This window comes from Mus pahari, chromosome X, assembly GCF_900095145.1.
Source record: "Mus pahari chromosome X, PAHARI_EIJ_v1.1, whole genome shotgun sequence".
NCBI classification, from domain to species: domain Eukaryota; kingdom Metazoa; phylum Chordata; class Mammalia; order Rodentia; family Muridae; genus Mus; species Mus pahari.
Genome location: NC_034613.1, coordinates 86,387,657 through 86,405,575, shown reverse-complemented (window position 1 = coordinate 86,405,575; position 17,919 = coordinate 86,387,657). Strand labels below are relative to the sequence as shown.

The window sequence follows — 17,919 nt, the reverse complement described above, 5'->3', positions numbered from 1 at the left end:
GCTGAGTAGTACTCCATTGTGTAAATGTACCACAGTTTCTGTATCCATTCCTCTATTGAGGGTCATCTGGGTTCTTTCCACTGGATGGCTTCAGCAACCTTGTCAAAAATCAAGCGACCATAGGTGTGTGGATTCTTTTCTGGATCTTCAATTCTATTCCATTGATCTACATGTCTGTCACTTGCTCTGTAGTACAGCTTAAGGTCAGGCATGGTGATTCTACCAGAGGTTGTTTTATTGTTGAGAATGGTTTTTGCTATCCAAAATTTGATGTTTTAAGTAAGCTTAAAAAGAAAAAAGAAGAAGAAACTGCAGAGCAGTTGGAAAAATAGATTTTTTCGCATTAGTTTTTGAACAGGTAGGACAGGTATTGGCAAAAAATGTTCCTGTTGTAATCTTACCCATGCCTGTTTTCCTTTGAATATAAAAGATGGGCTTTTCTAAGCAGTTTTTCTTCTGTGCCTCCTTGTGGTTGGATGGGAGGATCCTGTACAGACTTACTGAGTTATCTTGGATGCAACAGGAAACCCTTGGAGCCTAACATCACCGTGTCTCTCAAGTTCAAAATCCCCTCCTCCTGGCTCTTTCTGCCACCACCTTGTCCTTTTCTCTCTCAATAAACCTCACCTGGAACTGCTTTTAAAAAAGCGATCTGCTTCCTTTTCCCACCATTCAGCCTTGCTTTTGTGAGATATCCGGACTCTTGTATTTGCTTTTGGTAGCTTTTACTGTTTGAGAACTCCATACATGTATGCGTTTGGTCAATTCCATTCCCAATTTCTGCACCTCCAAAAATGTTTCCCAGTTTACCACCACCTTGCTTTACCATCTTTGATTACTGTCTTTTTGAAAACGCATGAGTACACTCAGTGCCAGTATGTGCATAGGGATGCGGGTCATCTGCTGCAGCATGACCTGCCAAGGGTCACATTCCTGAAGAAAACTGACATGTCCTTCTCTGGCAGCTACCAACTGCTAATGCCTCTTCACCTAGGGCAGGACTTCATGCTCCCCTCCAGCATCTGTGCTAGAATTTGACTGCTTGATCTAGTGGCCGTGTTTATGTGTGCAGCTGCCCTGTCATGGCCACAAAATACTTTCTTATAGTCTTCCATGGCTTCCGGTTCTTACAATCTTTTCAGCCCTCTCTTCCATAAAGATTCCTGAGCTTCGGAAAGAGGGGCTATGATGCGATGCAGAGACCCAATTAATTTAGAGCAGAACATTTTCTATTCTTTTTATTTATTTATAATTCAGCAGAGAACCAAACACCCTCAGAATGCATTTTCAGGAACTTCTAAAGTTATCTGTGACAGTAGCAATAGTTGAAGGGATAAATGATAGCAAAAGAATTTCTAAGGAAATTCAGAGATGGAGATTTTTCTAGACTAGAGAGGCATGCACTAGAAATTTTTTGAATGTTAAACTGATCATTTTCGGTCTGAGCCAACTTTCTTTTCTACACAATACTTCTTTGTAGGTTTGTAAAGCTCTTTGTTTTTCTCTAAGAAAAGAACTAAGTGGCAGGAAACTTTAGCTCCTTGTGTCTAAAACAAGTTTCGACATTCACAATTACTGTAGAGTAGAAGTTAACATTGGTGAAAGCAGGGTCCTTTTGGAGCTTTCAATAGCAGAACTCTAAGTCTCAAAAACAATGGCAAGAATGCACTCCCCCCTCTGTGTGTGTGTGTTTGCTCTATGCACTAGTGATTATGTTTTTTATTTGCAGTGCTCAGAATGGAACCCATAGATCTATGGATCGCAGGCGAACACTGTGCCACTAAGTTCTAACTCAGTCATGCACTGGTGACTTTTATTTACTGGCATTCTTTGGCCAAACAATATGGTGTCAGTGGTTTCAGGAGAGAGATTCGTATTGTCATTCATAATCCTCATCTTAGATAACATCAGTTCATTTACTTCAAATGTTGCTCCATCACTAGCACAAGGCTGATTATAATATTGTCTTTCAAGGGGTGAGCAAGTGAATGACTATGCTTAGTCATCTGGAGGTATGATAATTGAAAGAGCTTTGGAAAAGACCTAGGATCAATTTCCACATCTGCCAAATAACTAGTTGTATATCTTTGTAAAAATTACTTAATCTTCCAGATCTCTAGTTTGCTTATCTGTAAAGTGAAAATGATAATGACTTCATAGGATTGCTTTAAGTATTCAATGACATGGATCACTCACACTTAGGGTACAAAGGCTTCTAGGGTGAAAAGGCTTCTAGAGATGGACTGACCTCTAATAATTAAATCTGTATTCAACGAATGTTTCTCCCACATGACCATGGAATAGCTGTTTCTTGCTTCTCCCAGACCTTCAACTTTCAGCCAGTCAGTACTTATGTATGTTATAGCTTATGGGACAAAAAAGATATCAATCATGTGAAATAGAGAAAAAAAAAGTGTGCTGGTGTGTTTAAGGCCCAACTTACAACTACAAGGAAAAAAACAGCGGACTCAAGTCTTGGGCAATAGAAAGTAAACATGAAGACTTCAATATGGAGATCAGGACTGGTAACATCAGAAAGGCAAATGAACATCTTCCCAGAGCTGGTAAATAATACAAGATTATCTTTGTACCCTTTCTTACAACTTATACCTCTGTTCAAATGATTTAACATCTTAAGTTGCTGTCTGGTTTTCTATGTAAAATGAGAGAATACTGCTTCATGTGACAGATGATGTGAGGATGAGAGTCCCTGCCACAGTGCCTGGAACACAGTAGAAATGCAATAGATGATTGCTATTATTGGAGCATATCTTGAGGGTCTTATTACAGCCTTTGGCTCAGTGTAAATGAGTTAGGTATGTCAAGTAGTGTTTTTTTTTTAAACGATCTTCAGGATTTATTTAGATAAGAAAGCTGCCAATCTCAACAGGAGGGGAAAAGGAAAATTAAAAAACAAAAAACCTATAGGAAAGTGGCTCCCAAACCTTGACCCCTCAGCACAGCACAGGGTGCTGCTTATGTCTTGCTTGTCCTTCAAAAGCCAGCCAGCCAGCCCAATGGGCTGGTGCTGAACCCCCCCCCAGGTGGGTGTATGTTTTAATTCCAGTCTAAACTGTACTATGCAAAAGGCACACAGACACATTAACCTGCATCAAACCCAACAGCCCCAAATGGCTTTCCAAAGCTGACAGCACACAGTAGAGGGTGTATGAAGCTTTGCAATGTGCACAGTGTGTGACCTTGGTCCTATGGTCCTGGTGGGAAGACAGCAGCACCCACCAAGTGGTGCGGCCTCAATGAGGCAGGCGTCTCTGTCCAGGCTGCTCACTTGCACACTGGCTCACTTAGTGTTCCCCTTGATAAAACTGAGGCTGAGCCCGACCTCATCCTAGAGCTAAATTTGAGAGGACAGTGAAAGACACTTCTTACACAACTGGTGTTTCAGCTTTATTGGTTTCTAAAAGTTGCTGGGTCTTATAAAAATGTCTTCCAGTAAATCAGTGAGTCTGTCGAACAGTGAGACTTTTCATGTAAACTGTTAGGTGCAATTGGTGGAAAGGAGCCCCGTACTGCAGGTGGCCAGTCACATGCTTAGGCTGTGAAATGCTTTGGTGAGGACTGCATAGATAGGACCATATTCAGAAGATGTGTGGTGCCTTTGGCGCAGAGGTGACGGGACCCGGTGGCAGGAAGAGCTTAAGAGTCCCCCTCAGCTTTAACTTCAGTAATTCTGTCGATAGACTTGAGGAGTTCAGCAACAAGGTTCAGTGTCTCTCCTCCAGACACCAGCTGCTTTAAGGATGACTGTGCACTGTTCATGACAACATGGAGGTTCTGCAAAGCCACATCCATGTTCTGCTTCACCACAGTAAGGCTGGCATCCTGGCCTGACTGCAGAGCTTCATTTTCTTGCCTCAAGTTTGAGAGCTGTTCCTGAAGCAATTTTATTTCCTGTTTCAGCTTCAAGACCTGATTTTCTGCTTTTACAGCCCGTTGGGTCATCAGTTCGAGGTTTTGTTCGACTTGCTGGACTGTTGACTTGAGGTCATGGTAGTCATTCTCCTCCTTGATCATCTTCACCTCCAACTTCTGTTCGAGCATCCTCACCATTTCTGTTTGAGTTTCAGAGAAGCTCCGAACCTCATTTAGCTTTCTTCTGAGCTTAAAGTTTTCATCTTGCAGTGCTTCATAACTTATCTGCAACATCCGCAGGTGTCTGTCCCCTAGGGATTCTTCATGAGCTGCAAAGTCTCCATTAGGATTCCTAGCTGGAAATGCTGGAAAGATCCTGGAGTCAGTGTCATACCGCATCCATGGGGACAAAGACTTGGGACCTGCCAGTGCTGATGTGTTGGAGAAAGAGGAAAGGTTGGTGCCACAGGACAATGAGTTTTGTATGGCTCTATGAGTCTGACCTACGACAGATGGCAGGTGGGTTCTATTCCATCCATTTTCTTCCTCCTCCTTGAGTTTGCTGGCTCTTGTTCGGTCTTCAAAAAATGGCTGCTGATATTCCAGGCCATATCCCATGGGCTGGGAGGCAGGGGAGCTGTGCTCTAGTCTCAGTGGGTGCCTTGAGGCTTCCTTCCAGTAAATTCGCCTGGTGGTCATGTCTTCGTTTGACAGGCTGAGGTTCTTGGTTTTCAAATACTCTTTGAAGGAGAATGGATTGGCTTTTTCAAGTTCTTCAAGTTTGCCACCTTCAAAGTGCGTCTCATGGGCTCCCAATGGACCTTGTTTAGTACATTTCCCCTTGCCATAGCCATAGCCAAAGTCATCAGGAACCACAAGGCTCCTTGTCCGTGATAGTGGGGGCACGCCTTGCCGCCGCCGCATGTAGCCAGACATCTCTGTGTCCTAACCAGGCCGCGGCCCCATGGCCCACAAAGCAGTCACCAGCCCTGGCCTTATTCGATGCAGTAGGTTGTCAAGTAGTTTTTTTTAATAAATTAACTTTAACATTACTCAAAACAATATAATTCCATGGTTGAGAGATAAGGTTTTTGATTTAAATATGTAACAGTTTTGTTGTGGCAGAGATTCGGTATCTTATAGTAATCAGCAGATCCTTTTGCTAAGGCATTCAATAACTAAACTGTTCAGAAAAAGCACAGGTTGCTCTACCAGCTAACATCATAGAATAGACTCTACAGGCAAAATTCCATCAATTGTTTAGCAGTACTGGAGATGGATCCCAAGGCCTCATGAACATTCTAATCACTGAGTTACACTCCTAAACTTGAAATTCAATAAATTATTAAAAAGGATCTATCTATCTATCTATCTATCTATCTATCTATCTATCTATCTATCTATATATATATATAGTTAGCTGTTAAGGCACAGATATACCTCTATGACTATAATATTGTTTCATCTTTGTTAAATGTAAGACAGAAAGAAATGGTCCTCATAGAAGTGTCATGGCAATGAAATATTGATTTCTTGCTTCAAGTTCAGACTATCTAGTTCCACAGGGAGGCAAACGAAATAGAAAGGAAGATGGCAAAGTGAGGTTCACATTTGTCAAGAAGCAACAGAGCTATAAATTCATCACAAAATCAGAGAACCACCTGAGTTATGACTGAACATAAAATCATACAGTGAGAAACATACCCTAGACTTTCTTATGTCACTACAGAAACAGTAATAACTCATTTGAAAAATGAGTTGAGGTTTTGACGTATATTTATTTGTAATTAGTTTATTATTAATCATGCTTTGTCTTTATATTTCTCCAAAGATACAACTGGCCAATGGTGATCGGCATACGTAGCTATTACAGAGTGTCAATCAGCGCTACAATGAGGCTATGGATGTGTCCAATTGGTAGGGTGCTTCCCTAGCTCCAACTAGACTGGGCTTCAGTTCTGAGTATCACAATACACCCAACAAGACAACAACAAAGCTACAGTGAGACACACATCGCAGCATGAGGACAGCTAGAATAAAAAAGGATGGGAACAAGTATTCGTGATGACATAGAGAACTTCTCTCAGCAAAGGAACCAATGGAGAGCAGGGATAACCTACTACATAGCTAGGAAGGGGGTAAAGTCTAGAAGGAACTCTAAGGACTCAACAACAACAAAACAACCCAATTCACAGTAAGGCCAAATTTTGAATAAACATTCCTTAATAGAAAGCTACAAGTGGACAACAAGTACATGAACAATATTCAGTGTCTCTATGAAGACAGTGAAAATAAAAATGGCAACCACATTCTGCCTTACTACTGCAGGGTTGCTTTTATAAACATAATACATGATAAATGCTGGCAAACAAGAGAAAATGAGAATAAAAGAACCCTTACAAGTTGTTAGTAAGATTATAAATTGGGCCGGGCGTGGTGGCGCATGCCTTTAATCCCAGCACTTGGGAGGCAGAGGCAGGTGGATTTCTGAGTTCAAGACCAGCCTGGTCTACAAAGTGAGTTCCAGGACAGCCGGGGCTACACAGAGAAACCTATCTTGAAAAACCAAAAAAAAAAAAAAAGATTATATGGACATTTTGGGAAATAGTATGGAAGCTCCCCCCCCCAATGCCCCCAAAACCAAAACCCTACAAATAGAATTTACTGTATGGCCTAAGAATTCTACTTCTGGTTACATATTCAAAGGAATTGCTATGTTATTTTTTTTCCAATTTTATTTTATTTTTAATTTACTTTTTGCACTCCATATTCCATTTCCCGCCAACATCCACCCTCCCACTGCTCCTCATTCCACACCTCCTCCTCACCCCACCCTGTCTCCATGTGGATGCCCCCAGCTCCCACCTCAACTGACCTCTAAACTCCGTATGACCCCCCCACACACACACAGACAGAGAGAGACAGAGACAGACAGAGTCACAGAGAGACAGACAGACAGAGATAAACTCAAACTATACAACTTTAAAAAGGAAATTCTGGGGGCTGGAGAGATGGCTCAGTTAAAAAACCATATTGTTTCTGCAGAAGGCCTGGTTGTTTTCCCAGCACCCACATGATGGCTCACAGCCATTCATTACTCCAGTGCTAGGGGGATGACCTCTAACTTCTGTGAGCACCAGACATGCATGTAGTACCCATATATAATGAGGGTACTACATATAATGAGGGTTAACAGTTATATCTATATCTATATATCTATATCTACCTAAAAACAAAGTTTTTTTTCAAAAGTTATATATAGATATTTTCCCCTAGGTCACAGAGAGGCAAACACTGTACAATCTGAGTATAAACAGTGGAATTCATAAAAACATAGAGGAAAAGGGGTTGCAAGAGGTAGATGGGTACCTTCTCCACCCAAGAAGGAGACATGAAAATGGGAAGACAGCGAACGAAGGATATACAAGTTTCAGTTTAGGCTTGGTAAGATGACTTAGGCAAAGACACTTTCTGCCAAGCTTGAGGACCTGAGTTTGATCTGCAGTATCTGTCTGATGGGAGAAGAGAACCAACTCCCTGCAAGTTGTCCTCTGAAATCCACACCTGTACAGTGGTGTTTGTACATGCACGCACACACACACACATACACACACACACACACACACACACACACACACACAAATCAAAAAATGTATCAGAAACTTAGTTTTAAAAAGTCTTGATTATAGTGGGGAACTACATTTTGTTTATTATATTATATAGTAACTACAATGGAAAATAATATAATATATATTTTAAAGTTGTTAAATGGACAGTTAACATTTTCACCATCAAAATGTTAAGTTGGTGGGATATGTTTAATTAGCTCAATGGAATCTCTGTATAATACACATCTAGACCAAGACATCATGCCATGCTGGGTCCTATAATACATGTATTAATTAATTCAAAAAGACTAAAAAGGAAATGACTATCATAATCCTCATTTTATTTCAATAAGCAAAGTATTCAGGCACCTATAAATTTTGTTTTGTGCATACCACATATAATATTTGTCTAGTCATTTTAACAAAATGTTCTATTTTAATTTTTATAAGAGATAATGTGACACAATATTCTTTTTCTCAAGTAAAATATATTTTTTGTACAAAGGCTGGCATTTCTAACTATACAGACAAGCACAAAGGACCTTGTGGTCATATCTTCACAGTACAAGGGAAGTGAACAGGAAATGAATATTCTTTTGAATGTTGAGCTGAAAATGTAATCACATCTGAAGATCTGTATGTGTACAAATGTTTAATATACAAAGCATTTTCTGGCAACTCTTTATACTTTTCCAATTTTCTATAGGAATAGGAATTGAACAAAGGGTCCCCCATATGCTAAGCAAGTACTCTATAATCCAATATATGCCTGATGTATTGATCTTGGTAATATCCTTATGGTTGTTAGACTAGAGTTAGGCCATTACTTTCCTCTGCTTTCAACATTAAGCAGGGTTGATCTAAGTATCATGACCAATTAATGGCTAAATTAGATATGCATTCTAGATATATTTTTACCTAACTGTTCTGTGTAACAATCATTCTGTTTAATAGACATAATCATATGGTGCTTCATAAATCCAGTAATTTTATATAGCAAAAATAAACTGAAATCATAGAAATACATAAGTACTATTATATCTAAAATTATTGAAAGTGATCTTCTGGTATCCAATTCCAACTTATATTTTTGTTGTTTCTTATATGGAATCTCATATAACAATGATTCCAGGAAGGTCGTGTAAAACAGTTTATGGATAGAAATTCTAAGGAGTCCTTTCTTAGCCTGTATATTATATTACTTTGAAGTTGGATATATATATATATAATTGGAAGTGCTGAGTAAATAGGGTTAGGTTAGAGAAAAGACATGCTACAAATTTCTACTTTAATTGTGTCATTTTTTTTTCTAAAGGGAAAGGAAAGAGAAACTCATTAGAATAGCAATAAGAGGTTTTTGTATTTATTTTTCTTTTAGGTCTCAACAATTGCTGGGACTGGGATCATATAGCATATGATTAAAAACCCATTTTAGTGGCTGGAGAGATGGCTCAGCGGTTAAGAGCACTGACTACACTTCTGAAGGTCCTGAGTTCAAATCCCAGCAACCATATGGTGGCTCACAACCATCTGTAATTAGATCTGACTCCCTCTTCTGGAGTGTCAGAAGACAGCTACAGTGTACTTACACATAATAAATAAATAAATAAATAAATAAATAAATAAATAACCCTAAAAAAAAAAAAAAACATTTTAGGGGCTGGAGAGAGATGGCTCAGTGGTTAAGAGCCTAGAATTGGATCCAGTTCCAGGGATTCAAGGCAGGATCCAATGCCTTCTTTGGCTTCCATGAGTACTGTGTAAACATAGTACACAGCCATAGATGCAGTCAAAAATACACATATACATAAAAATAGGTTTAAAAATTGCAAAGTCCATTTTTGCGATTTCTGAAAATGATGGATGTTGAATAGATGACTTAGGTTAATTGGAAAGAAAAGGGAAATATAACTATTTGGTATCTAGTGAAGAAAAAGTATGCAAAAGTCCTTGAATTTGTCAGTCAGTAGCATGCACAAAGAAAATAGCTTCTGTAATGTCCATGGTACTTAGTTGTTTTTCTGTTAATGTTTTTTGTATAGAGCTCTGGGAATTTTGGAAAGAAAAATGTCAAGATGCAGCACATAGTCCAAAACTCACATTTAGATTCTTTTCTCTCCCTTATAAACTACCCATGTTAAGCAGATTCCTAAGAACAGAAAGAAGCCTATGACTGAAGGTGAAATGGATACATGTGATGTTTCCAAATCATTATGTTCCCCCTCAGAAGCCTGTTTCATACCCACTGGGAGAAATGATCAGGTACTTTGTTGGAGATCAATACACTAAAACAGTGATTTTTAGTTCTGGTTTTATAGTGTGCCTCTAGGTCTCTGATTTTTTCCCCCAAAGGGTATTAAGAAAATATTGCAACATTGATTTGTATTCACTGTAGCTTTTAGCATAAATACAAGCCAAATGGTATGTCTTTTGCTGAGGGGAGAGAAGATATGGTCAGGAAAATTAATCTAAACGAACAATAGAATATTGTAATTCTAGTGGTACAAACCACTGTTTTAGTTCTATGATTGACCACACATAGACTTATAGCTTTCCATTGCATGTATAGTATCAGATAAAGTAAGAAGGAAGAACAAAAACATTAAAACTCTAAGACCTTAAAGTGAATGAATATATCTAGAAAACTCATCTAATTGTTAATATTGACAGTGTGTAGGAGCTGAGATTGGGTTGATGGTTTCCTTGTGTTAGAATACATGTTTTTCTAATGCTTCTAAAACAGATTTAGAAGGAACACATATTGCTACTGTAGTCATTAAAAGTTTTCAATAAGTTTCAAATTAAGTACATTAGAGTTACTAAGTTCTCAAATATAAACTAGATAGGTTTTAGCCAAAAATATCAGCATATACATACAAAGAGCAGAGTGTTACAGAACTGTTATAAAGGTTTGATCTTTATCCAAAATACGTAAGGACTAGAGTGGCTTCACATTTTGGATCCTTTTTTCCTTCAGATTGTGGAATATCTTCATATATATAATAAAGATGTTGGGAATGGACAGAAGTCTAAATGTAATATTCAATCATATTTTACATAAGCTTTATTAACAGTATCTAGCAGTAATTTTATATAACACCTTAAATAATTTTGTTAGTAAATCAAAATCAGAGTACACCATACTGTCTGATTTGAGGTGACTGATGACCCGAGTTCAGAACCCATATTAAAAAGCTGTGTGTGGCTGAGGGCGCTTGCAACCCCAACACTCTATGTGAGAAAGCTGGAGACAAGAAGATTTCTGGGGCTTTGCTAGCTGCTCGCCTAGCTCTTGTTCAGTGGAGATCTTGTCTGAAAGGAATAAGGTCGAGAAATGTCACAGAACAAAACATTCTTGTCCTTACTTGGGCATGTACACCTGAATACACATGTATGTATGCACTCTACATAAATACAATAAATACACACACAGTTGAAGTTTTCATACTTTCTTTTGACTGAGCTGCATATATTTAAAATATGTTCATTTAACTATGGAATCAATGTAGATACATTAATTAGATAGTTTACATTGCTTCGGGGGGTTTAAGCATGGGATATGTTTTATATTTAAAGATCTTAATTCACACTGGCTTATATGTAGTAGTTAGTTTAAAAATGCAGTAACCCCTTGGGAACCAATCATCTAAAACAAAAGCTGGAATCTTGTCTCAACCTTTTATATTTAGTTTTCATCTCCTTTTTATTAGCTCCACTATAGCCAGGATTGGGCCTGGGAAGCAGATTTCAGGTATCACTCTTAGCTTCAGTCTGGTCTCTTCTTCTTCTCATCAGTCTCTGAGGCCAGCCTCTTAGGGGAGGGCTGTGACTCCTCCTCTCACCTGGCCTCTGTCAGAGTTATTATCTTTCTTCCTTCCAGGGACCGGGTAGCTCACAAAGGGGTGTGCTTGCCATCCGTAGAGCAGGGTTTGCTGTCCCCTGGATACTCTGAGACTTAGCCCAGGTTTCTTCCCAGCCTGCTGGTTGCTGTGGCACTACCACCTCAGGAGATCATTAGGTTTTCCTCAGTGTTCTTGGCAAGGCGGTCGGGGGTGGTAGGGAGAAGTCTGATGCTCTTTAAGATCAAAGCTATCTTGGCCCTCCCAGAAGCCCTGGGCACAGTAGAGGTCTCCATCACAGCCAGCACAGTGCAGAGTAGCATCCTCATTGCAGATACAGCACCAGGGGAGTACTTCTGCCTCAGCCTGGGGCCCCTGAAGCAGAAACTAGGGCTCAGTCTCTGTCTTGCAGGGTTGGGCTGGTTTCTCAGGAATGTTAAAGCCACTTGTCTCATCCAGGGCAGCTTCTTCAGTGAGCTGCTACATGACTCTCTGGATGGCTGTCTCTTCATCCTCATCACTGTCTTGGGGGTGATCGTCCTGGAGGGTCACTCTGCTGTACATAACCAATCTTTTGGCAAGAGCCAGGATCTATTCCTGCCTGGTTGTTCTCCTGTAGCTCAACTGCTGCCTCAGCTAGCAGCTTGTTCTTTTCCTCCCCGAGAGACTGGGTGGCCTGCCCCTGGGTATTTGTGTGCTGGTTTCTTGTAGCTCCCTTGTTGAGGTCACTCTGGAGAGGGGGCTGAGGCTCTTGGCTGACAGCTTTCATCAATAGCCACCTCATCTGTCAACTCTGTTAGCAGATTCTGCGTCTGCTGGCCCTGGGTCCTGAGATCTGGTGCCTGGTGTGCCAGTCTCAAAGTGTGAAGAAGTGGGACTCTGCCCTGCAATGCTGCAAGCTGATTCTCCATCTCCTGTGTGGAAGGAATGGGGCCCTGGACTTCATCCTTCAGTGAGGCTAGCCGTGCCTCTATGCTTGACTTGGGCTTGTTTTACTGCCGAAGCCATGCTAGGCCCTCAGCGATGGCTTGGTCTTTGTGGCTCACCCTTGGCTCAGAGAAGTGCTGGGCTTCTTGGTTTCCAAGGCTGCCACAAGTTTCTTATAGTTCTGAGGTGGCGATCACTTGGAGGCAGTGTCAGACCCTCTGGTCAGGATTGTGTGGCACTGCTTGCAGACTTTCTGTTGTGTGTTGCCAGCCCGGAGTACCAGAGCACTGAAGCTAAGACAGCCATTACAGAAGGCTCAGCCCCAATTCTTACAGCCATACTCCTTGAAGAGGGTGAACTGGACAGTGCAGCCGTAGCACCTGCTCTCCATAGCAGTTCTCAGCGCTGCAGAATCAGCACGTTAGTCTCTCACCAGCACAGTGCAGGCCGGTCAGACCCTTAGGTCTGTCAGGTCAGCCCAGTTCCACACACCCATCTGCGCTGTCCAGGGGTGGCCCAGCGACAGTTTTCATCTCCTTAAAACTCCATCTTTGTTCTTGGTGGGTCTCCTAAGCCATCTTTCTCTACTTGATTATATGTGGAGGTACTGGGAGGACAAAAGAAGAGTTTGACTTTGGAGCATAAAAGAATAGAAAATTCTATTTTTTTTTCTGTTTCAGAGTGCATTAAAGTAGAAGAGTATGGAGGCAATAATAAAAACCTTAGGTACTAGGGCTTTGCATAGCAAGTTCTAATGGAAAAAAAACATTGTGAAATAGGGCCTATTAGGTGGATCAAACTATAAGGAAATGATTCTGAAGTGTTTATATAGGATCAAAAGGAAATAAAAGCAGTTCAAGGCTGAAGCCAAAGAGAGACCTGGCAGGTGCATATAGGGAATCTGAACTTAGATTTTTACAGGTTTTTGAAAATCAGTCTTCAAAAAGCATTATTTAATTTCCACAGTTAGCCAGCGAAGTATCAACATTATTGGCATTTTTATGGCAAGTGAAGCCGAGAGATTAATAAACATGTTTAAGATTTCATGGGAAGTGGGCTGCAAACTGGCAATGTGAATGCTAATTCTCAAATGAGAAACCAAAGTCCAGTTTACTGCTCCAATGACTTACAACTACAGTATTAAAATGCATTGTACTTTCTTACTAAAAATGTGTTAAAGGTTAATGATTTACTTTAAAATTGAAACACATGTAATATTATTTCTATAATGGCATCTTTCACTTACATTTTGATAGGTTTTATGGAACAGGAATAAAAAGTAAGTCTAGTTATGGGCAGTGACTAGAAAAATGTACTAAAACCCCCAGAAATATGGGAATGTTATCCAAGATACTTTTATGCCAATAAAAGGTCAGTTGTCCCATGCTATACCCCAGAAAAGCAATACAAACAAGGGAGCTAAGGGAGAGAGTAAATATGGCATAATAGCATACACTGTAATATATATTTCTTCATTTATGTTTAAATGTTAAAAAGGAATATTGTGAATATTGTACAGTGTTGTCTTTTGGTTATGCCATTTTTGAACAACATTATTATTGTAGTATGAGAAAAGAACCCTGTGCTGGGTCATATAAAGTTTGCAAGACCAAGGGGCCTCTCTTCCCAATGATGGCCGACTAGGCCATCTTCCACGAGAATCTTTCTGGCGTGTGCAATAGTGTCTGGGTTTGGTGGCTGATGATGGGATGACTCCCCTGGTGGGGTAGTCTCTGGATAGTCCATCCTTTTGTCTTAGCTCAAAACTTTGTCTCTGTAACTCCTTTTATGATTATTTTGTTCCCTATTGTAAGGAGGAATGAAGTATCCACCTATTGGTCTTCCTTCTTTTTGGTTTTCTTGTGTTTTGCAAATTGTATCTTGGGTATTCTAAGTTTCTGGGCTAATATCCACTTACCAGTGAGTGCATATCTAGTGACTTCTTCTGTTATTGGGTTACCTCACTAAGGATGATATCCTCCAGATATATCCATTTGGCCAAGAATTTCATAAATTCATTGTTTTTAATAGCTGAGTAGTATTCCATTGTGTAAATGTACCACATTTTCTGTATCCATTCCTCTATTGAGGGACATCTGGGTTCTTGCCAGCATGTGACTTTATTACCAGTTAGAACATCTTCTGGGTATATGCCCAGAAGAGGTATTGCTGGATCCTCTGGTAGTCCCGATTTCCAGAGTGGTTGTACAAGCTTGCAATCCCATTAGCAATGGAGGAGTGTTCCTCTTTCTCCACATCCTCGCCTGCATCTGCTGTTGGTTTTCTGGAGTCTAACTTCTTGAGTTCTTTATATATACTGGATATTACCTCTCTATCACACATAGGGTTGGTAAAGATCTTTTCAGAATCTGTTGGTTGCTGTTTTGTCCTATTGACAGTGTCCTTTGCCTTACAGAAGCTTTGCAATTTTATGAGGTCCCATTTGTCAATTCTTGATCATAGAGCATAAGCTATTGGTGTTCTGTTCAGGAAATTTCCCCTGTGCCCATGTGCTCAAGGCTCTTCCCCACTTTCTTTCTTTTTTAAATCTAATTTTATTTTTAATTCATTTTTTACACTCCATATTCCTTTCCCTGCCCCTCCCCATCCACCCTCTGACTGCTCCACATCCCACACCTCCTCCCCACCAAACCCATGTCCATGTGGATGCCCCCACCCCCAATCCCACCTGACCTCTAAACTCCTGGGGCCTCCAGTCTCATGAGGGTTAGGTGCATCATCTCTGAATGAACACAGACGCCGCAGTCCTCTACTGTATGTGTGTTGGGGGTCACATATCAACTGGTGAATGCTGTCTATTTGGTGGTCCAGTGTTTGAAAGATCTCGGGGTTCCAGATTAATTAAGACCTCTGGTCCTCCTACAGAATTGCCCTTCTCCTCAGCTTCTTTCAGCCTTCCCTAATTCAACAACTGGAGTTAGCTGCTTCTGTCCATTGGTTGTGTTCAAATATCTGCATCTGACTCTTTCAGCTGCTTGTTGGGTCTTTCAGAGGGCAGTCATGATAGATCCCTTTTTGTGAGCACTCCATAGCCTCAGTAATAGTGTCAGGCCTTGGGATCTCCCATTGACCTGGATCCTACTTTGGGCCTGTCGCTTGACCTTCTTTTCCTGAGGCTCCTCTCCATTTCCATCCCTGCAGTTCTTTCAGACAGAAACAGTTATGGGTCAGAGTTGTGACTGTGGGATGGCAACCCCTTCCCTCACTTGTTGTCTTGTCTTCCTGCTGGAGGTGGGCTCTGTAAGTTCCTTCTCCGTATTGTTGAGCATTTCATCAAAGGTTCCTCCCTGTGAATCCTTGGATTCTCTTACCTCCCAGGTCTCTGGTGCATTCTTGGGGGGAGGTCCCCCTAACCTCCTATTTCCTGAGGTTGCCTGTTTACATTCTTTCTGCTGGCCCTCAGGGTTTCAGTCCTTTTCCCTCACCCAATACCACATCAGGTTCCCCCCTACCTTCCACTGCCCCCACATCGTCCACTTTCCCTCCCAAATCCCTCCCTCCATCCCCACTTGTGATTGCTTTCTTCTCCCTCCCAAGTGGGAATGAGCCTTTTGAATTCTCTGGAATGTATCTTGTGTATTCTGTATGGGTTTTTTCTTTTTCCTTTTTCTTTTTGGCTAATATCCACTTATTAGTGAGTACATATAATGCATTTCCTTTTGGGTCTGAGTTACCTCACTCAGGATGATATTTTCTAGTTTTATCTATTTTCCTGCAAAACTCAGGATGTCCTTGCTCTTAGTAGCTGAGTAGTATTCCATTGTGTAAATGTACCACATTTTCTGTATCCATTCTTCTGCTGTGGGACATCTGGGTTGTTTCCAGCTTCTGGCTATCACAAATAAGGCCACTATGAACATAGTAGTGGGGCATCTTTTTTGTATATTCCCAAGACCCCACTTTCTTTTCTATTAGTTTCAGTGTATCTGGTTTTATGTGGAGGTCCTTGATCCACTTGGAATTGACAAGGAGATAAGAATGGATCAATTTGCATTCTTCTACATGCTAACCACCATTTGAAACAGCACCATTTGTTGAAAATTCTGTCTTTTTACTACTGGATGGTTAGCCCCTTTGTCAAAGATCAAGGCCTCTTAACAATCATGAAGGCTCTAGAGCAGTGGTTGTCAAGTTTCCTATTGCTGTGACCCTTAAATATAGCTTCTCATGTTGTAGTGAGCCACAACCATAAAATTATTTCATTTTTACTTCATAATTGTGTTTTTGCTACCATTATGAATTGTAATGTAAATCTGATATGTAGGATATCTGATATACAACCACTCATAGACTGAGAACCACTGCTATGGTGTGCTAAGGATACTAGGCCTCTTATAATCCTCCATTTCTTTGGAATTCCTAAGCTTATGAACTCTTATAATATATTTTTTTGGTACTCAGCTTTTGTAGATTGCTTTGTAGCTTGTATAGCATTTGCATAGACATCATTTCACTTGAGCCTTATAGCAATCTATGAAGTGACAAGGAGGCTAACTAGTTTCGTGTTAAGGTCACTGTAAAGTATGTAACTATTCAATTAATATCATATTTAATATAATCTTCAACATTTACATGCACAGTTTTGATCAATAATTTACATTCATTTATAATGATATTCTTAAGATCCTTCCAGATTTTAATATATATCTGCAATCAAAATTATTCAATTGTGCCCTTGTTCACATTCATGTTTCATGTACTTGGGTTGCAATGTAAAAATTTAAAGTCCATATGAAGTATTCTAGAGTCCTTGTGTATTCTTTAAGAGGTATTCTAGTAGAGTTGGCTTGATTATTATATGTCATAATTCTTCCTAATTACAATGTTTTATAATTCTTATGTAATAGATGCACACAGTTTATCATCTTACCTATCTGACACCACTTAATTCATCAGTAGTGAACATTTCAATCAGCAAGAACCCTTTCTAAAATCTGCTGAAAGCCCTCTGCTATAGTGTGTTGAAGTGTCTCCCTAAAAGGCTCATGTGTTGAATGATTGTTCCCTAGCTGATGGGGGTTTGGGGAAGTGACTGGATAATGATAAGTTCCAATATTATCATTGCATTAATTCATTGATAGGTCAACTAATAATTTTATGGCATTATTGGAGAAAGTTATGAGGTGGGACCTAATTAAAGAAGTAGGTCACTTGGGGCATGCCCCCTTGAAGGATATACCTTGTCTATGGCCTATCTGCTTCATGACTGTCATGAAGTGAACAGCATCCCCCTACCATGTACTTCTGCCATGATCTTTTCTCCTTTCCAAAGACCTAAAATCAGGGGAGTCAGCAAACTATGGATTGAGCCTCTGACATTTTGAGACAAAATAAATTTTTCCTCTTCTAAGTTGATTTGCTCAAGTGTTTTGTCACAGCAGTAAAAGGCTAACTAACACACATTCTAATTGTCATGCTAGATATAGCTATTTAATTGAGGAATGAGAATCCCACAACAATCCTACAGTCGACCAGAGAGTGAGATGTTCAACATCTACCAAGATATATTTGGAGTTTTGGAACTGTACATTAGACTTGAAAGACTTCACTCCTTTTTCATAGTAAAGAAACATGAGTTTTTGGATTTTTCAATTTTAAGTAAGTTTATCTAACACAAATTAAAGTTAAACAAAACTATTTATAAAAAAATG

General features: G+C 40.0%; 2 protein-coding genes and 1 pseudogene across 5 annotated transcripts in view; all 3 read right to left on the bottom strand.

Moving 5' to 3' along the window:
• Positions 1-17,919, bottom strand: part of Eda (ectodysplasin A) — a 365,333-nt gene that overhangs the window by 52,283 nt on the left and 295,131 nt on the right. The window lies entirely within an intron of this gene.
• Positions 3,658-4,809, bottom strand: LOC110313327 (endosome-associated-trafficking regulator 1-like). Of its 3 annotated transcripts, none has more exons than XM_021187388.1 (2): positions 4,728-4,809; positions 3,658-4,652 (listed from the first exon to the last, which is right to left on the bottom strand). In XM_021187388.1, exons 1-2 carry the CDS (start codon positions 4,807-4,809, stop codon positions 3,658-3,660), a joined length of 1,077 nt encoding a protein of 358 aa, XP_021043047.1. The 3 variants fall into 3 exon arrangements, with proteins under 3 accessions (XP_021043047.1, XP_021043046.1, XP_021043045.1); XM_021187387.1 differs by having other exon boundaries at positions 3,658-4,661; positions 4,731-4,809; XM_021187386.1 differs by having other exon boundaries at positions 3,658-4,809.
• LOC110313329 lies at positions 11,507-12,638 on the bottom strand (annotated as a pseudogene).